The 5,119-nt window shown below is 45.6% G+C and overlaps 1 protein-coding gene across 1 annotated transcript; it reads right to left on the reverse strand.

The window, feature by feature from the left end:
• LOC105158094 lies at window positions 532–2,562 on the reverse strand. The gene has a single exon (XM_011074733.1). The coding sequence runs from the start codon at window positions 2,560–2,562 to the stop codon at window positions 532–534; it is 2,031 nt and encodes a 676-aa protein (XP_011073035.1).

Raw genomic sequence — 5,119 nt, forward strand, 5'->3', positions numbered from 1 at the left:
ATTTTGATAAACGATCTACCACGACGATGATAGAGCCTAAGCTCTCGACCTTAGGCAATCCAGAGATGTAATCCATGGAGACGCTCTCCCATGGACGCTTTGGGATGGGAAGTGGTTGCAGCAGACCGGCCTTCTTCTGATGGTCTGCCTTGTCCTGCTGACAAATCAAACAAGTGCGGACATGCGTCTCGACATCGTCCCGCATCTGTGGCCAGTGATAGGCCCTCCGCACCGAAGCAAACGTGCGGTCCTGTCCTTGGTGTCCCGCCCAACGTGTGTCGTGGCATTCGGAAAGAAGTGATTTCCGTAGGTCCCCGCCTCTCGGAACGTATACGCGGTTTCCCTTGGTCATCAGCAATCCATCCTCGATCCAAAAGTGTCGAGCCTTGCCCTGCTCGACAAGCCGAATCAGGCGTTGCGCCGCGGGATCTCTCGGTAGTAACTCCCGCACCTGATCCTTCGTAGAGATAGCAGCCGCGCTAGAAGAGAGCGCTGCTATCGACTCCAAGTTCGCCAAGTCCGCCCTGCGGCTCAGGTGTCTGCTGGCTGCTTCCTAAGCTCCACAAGCTTAGGTTGCGGTATTCTGTACGGTGCCCTAGCGGGCGGTCTCGTGCCAGGCACCAACTCGATCTCGTGATCCACTGCCCTCTTCGGTGGTAGCTTCCGAGGCAGCTCGTCTAGCATCACGTCTTTAGACTCCCCCAACAGTTCCTTACTACCGCCCGGGGTGGGCCCTGACACCTTTTCCATCTCTTCAAAACAAAGGGTACCCAAGTAGGAGATCTCATCCTGCTTGTGCCCCTTCTCAAACTGCATGGCCGACAAGTTCTTCTCTCCAGTACGTCCGGCCAAGGTAGGAATGACACACGGCTTCACCCCCAACATCATCAGCGAATCGACATGAGGTAAGACGGCAGTGCGTGTATCCCGTAGAAATTCAAGCCCAAGGATAAGCTTGAAGTCGTCCATTGCCACAACAGAAAGATTGGTCTTGCCCTCATAAGCACCAACTTTAATCAGCACAGACTTGGCTACACCGGCAATGGGTTGTGCAGCCGAGTTGATCGCCTTCACACGCCCAACTCCTTTCTCCAACACGAGCCCGAGTCTCTCCACTTCGGCGCTCGCAAGGTAGTTGTGAGAGGCTCCAGTGTCGATCATGGCTCGAATCGGCTTGCCATGAATCTTCACATCCACGAACATCAACCCTTTCTTCCTAGGAATCCGGGGCTGAACTTCTTCTTCTTTCTTCTCTGGCTGCTCCACAGTAAGAGCCGGGATGGTCTTTTCCGCAAGGGGTGGCACAACTCTCTTCGCCGCCACCGTAGAGAATGTGTTGCACCATTGGCTCACGGCCCCCAAGTTGTCCTCATCCTCCTCCGTGTCATTCTCACCACCTGCCTCTGCTTGTGGCTCCACACTCTTTGAGGACGACACCTTGTCGGTAAAGGTCGTTGCCAATGCGTTCAACACCTGTCTCTTCGGGCAATCCCGATACATATGCGGACCATCGCAGATCAAACACCCTCTCCTCCTCTCGGGTGCTCCCTGCCTGTTCTCCTGGGACCTGTTCCTGTCCAAACCGCCCTGTGAACCATTCTGAGAGTGGGGCCTCTGGTCTCCCCCACCTCTATTGAAATTATTTCGGAACGATTTCGTCCCATTCCACTTACTCCGCTCAGGACTAAGCGTCGCTTGCCTATCCTTCTGAGTCTCCAGGTTGAAATCTGCCAAGCGTTCGGCCGCTATAATAGCCGAACTCAAATCAGTTACTCGTTGCCTCTGCAACTCGTTTCTCGCCCACTGTTTCAAGCCTTCCATGAAAGTGAACAACTTGTCTGCCTCCGACATGTCTCGGATGTTCAGCATCAGCGCTGAGAAAGCTTTGACATATTCCCGCACGGAACCTGTATGTTCAAGCTTTCGCAATGCCCTCCTGGCATTGTACTCCACATTCTCGGGGAAGAACTGCTCTCTGATCGCCTCCCGTAGAAGAGCCCACGTGTCGAGCTGTATTTGATGAGCCTGGATTTCCGCAAACTTGGTCCGCCACCACAGCTTTGCGTCACCAGTTAGGTACATGGTCGCAGTCGCAACCTTCCTTGCCTCGTCCCGCACGTCTGCCGCAAGGAAGTACTGTTCCATGTCGAAGAGGAAGTTCTCGATCTCCTTCGCATCCCGCTCACCGCTATAGGCCTTCGGTTCTGGTATTCGAAGCCTAGCACCGGGGTCGTGAGCAACCATAGGTGTGCTACCCACTGCACGCTGGAGCAACCCAATCTGAATGGACATTTGCTCCATGTCACGCCGCATATCGGCAATGCTGTCGTTTCCGAATACGCCAGCCATCTCCTGAATCACCTGCCGACCTTCGCCCAACTCCGAATTCAGCACCGTGATCTCAGATTCCAGGGAAGAGACCTTCGTCTCCAATTCCACCAACCGGGAGTGTCCGTCCTCCGGGTTCTCAGCTCTCTCGCTGGATGAAGCTGCGGCATGTCGCGGGCTTTCCGGATCTTGCCCCGATGCCTTCGCAGCAGTAGCGGTGCGCCTTGGAGCCATATCGGCAACGAGGCTCTGATACCACCTCTCACGAGGCGCCTATCACACAGCGCGTTGTGTGGCTAGTAGTCCGCTGACTACGTCCGCCAATACCTCCGCTCGACACTAATGCAGCGCGCCGAATATATCAGAGTCGGGAGGAACAAATCACAAAACCGTAAATTGCGCACGCGGATTCAGAAAACCAAATTGCATTGAACTGAAAATGCGTATACAATGATCAACGATGCTAGAGCAAGGGGTTCGCCTTGAGGGGGACTCCAACACGTCACTAAACCAAGCTTCTTGAACTCATTCTCCCCTATAATAGGCTTAAAAAAATAAATCCTATTGTCTACACTAGACACTAGAAAAGCTGAAATTTGCAACTCAAGAGGCATAACGTCCCCTTGAGGAATCTAAACAACAGAAAGCAAATAACAAAGCAGTAACAAAGCAATAAAAGGCCTACACCTAGGACTCTAAGACTAGTTGGTTGTCCAGCGTCTATCGATGAAGGCTGAGTGGTCGGCCATGTAGAACGGTTGAGTGGCCGAAGTGCGCGTCACGGGGCCTAGTGAATGGGCAGCCCGTGACACCGCGTCAGGCGGGCTATCTAAAATTAAATAAACACCACTCTGAAAGTATAAGACACGTGATGGCCACAGGGGTTGAGCTGGAGGCTGAGGTGACCTCTAGCACGAAGACCTTCGAGTCCTAATTGTTGGGGATATCCTCAACCACCTTATCAAGTCCTTCAACTATAAAGAATTAACTCTCAAATCGAATTTGGAGGGATTCACCCTTATCCCATTAGCTGGGGGTTACTTATAAATTGAGGGCTCCCAGCAAAAAAAAAAAAAAAAAAGAAAAGAAAAGTAATACTTAACGTATACTTTTTTCGCTTTTAATTTTTAATTTACACTTAGACGTAAAAAACTCGTACTCTGATTTATTTATCTATTCTATTTCATTACAATTTACTCATTTAAATACTACCTTAAGTATTGGGAGTGCTAATAATTTTTTTGCAAGTTCACATTTCTAGAGCTTGCAAAGCAAAGCCAACAAATTTCAAGTTAAGACCATTCAAATCGAATAAATTAATAATGATAATTATTTAATTAATATATTATAAGCTCTTCAAAATTTTATAAAATATTTTAAAAAGTTGATAAACTCATCTAAATATCGATCTAAAGGAATCAAATTCGGACAAGGATTTATGAAAGAAACAATGTTCCTTAACACAAATTGCAGCATGCAAGTGTTGGCATTACCGATCGCACCTACCCTAGCAAAATCTAAAAATTGATAGTCAAAAAGTTTGGAATACTTAATATCATAGAACCTTATTCCATCCCGATGTCGTAAGACGGCCGACGTCAAAATCTTCAACTAACAAGTGACCAGACAATATTCATCACCAAACTATACATGTTATTATTTCTCAATTTACCAATTCTATAATGATACAAGAATAGTTTTATTTATGTACCCCGGAGAGGAAGGCTAACCAATTCAATGGCTGAAACAAGTCAATAGCAAAGGATTAGAAATCGAAAAAACCACATAATGTTTAGGAGAAATTCTAATTTGAGTTGACCATTACCTAATCAAATTAATCGCATACTGAACGCAACGCATCATATGCTTTGATTGTTACTGTTGGAATCTATTGGTCCGAACTTATAATATTTCATTTCCTACATATAAAATAATTTTTTCCCCTACCGAAAAATTGAATTCAATAAACAAAAATACCACATCTTGTAATAGAAAAATCCAATATTGTCATCTTTTCCTTTCACTTAATATTCCATGGGATTATTTGCATTCAATTGTATTTCAAAAGGAACGAGAATAAAACTGCTTTGTTCGTCTCCATCACACCCCATTACCATATTCCTAGTGCCCATATTATTATTATACTAAGAAGTAGGATTCGGATTAAGCGAAAAAGGAAGTTACATGAACAAATTCGAGTTCTACTGGACGTGTGGATATTTATCTCATTTTATTTGAATTATTATAATTTTTTTGCATTTATATTAATATATAGATTGAATAGAGAGTTATTATAATTTATTGTTTATTGTTCTTAGTATAATAATGTATTTATTGAATCGATGTAATACTAAAAAGAAGCAAGAAGTCTTGAAACAGAAATAAATTCAAGGCTAGTATTAGTACCCTTACATTCTTGGATAGCTTTAATTACATACATATCTATCCTTAGTATCCTTCAATAATAAGACACCTACTCGGAGTCGGAGAGTTTTGCATTATATATACAACTCAGACACACTTCACCTCGAAACCATATTAACACACGTACACTGCTATAAATTTCTCCCTGGCAATATACAAGCATATCTGTATATCACCATCATGGCCAAGACCCTCAACACCCTTTTCTCTCTGAGGTTACATTTTGGACCATCTTGTTATAATGTCTCATTTTTGCATTTTCAGTCTTATTAATGTTGTGTGTGTAACAGGAGAGCATATGCCGCGGCAGCCGAGAAGGTAAGAGTCATGCCCCCGGTGTCGATCATCAAAAAGGTGTTCAGGGAAA

This window comes from Sesamum indicum, linkage group LG3 (assembly GCF_000512975.1).
Source record: "Sesamum indicum cultivar Zhongzhi No. 13 linkage group LG3, S_indicum_v1.0, whole genome shotgun sequence".
Classification (NCBI taxonomy): Eukaryota; Viridiplantae; Streptophyta; class Magnoliopsida; order Lamiales; family Pedaliaceae; genus Sesamum; species Sesamum indicum.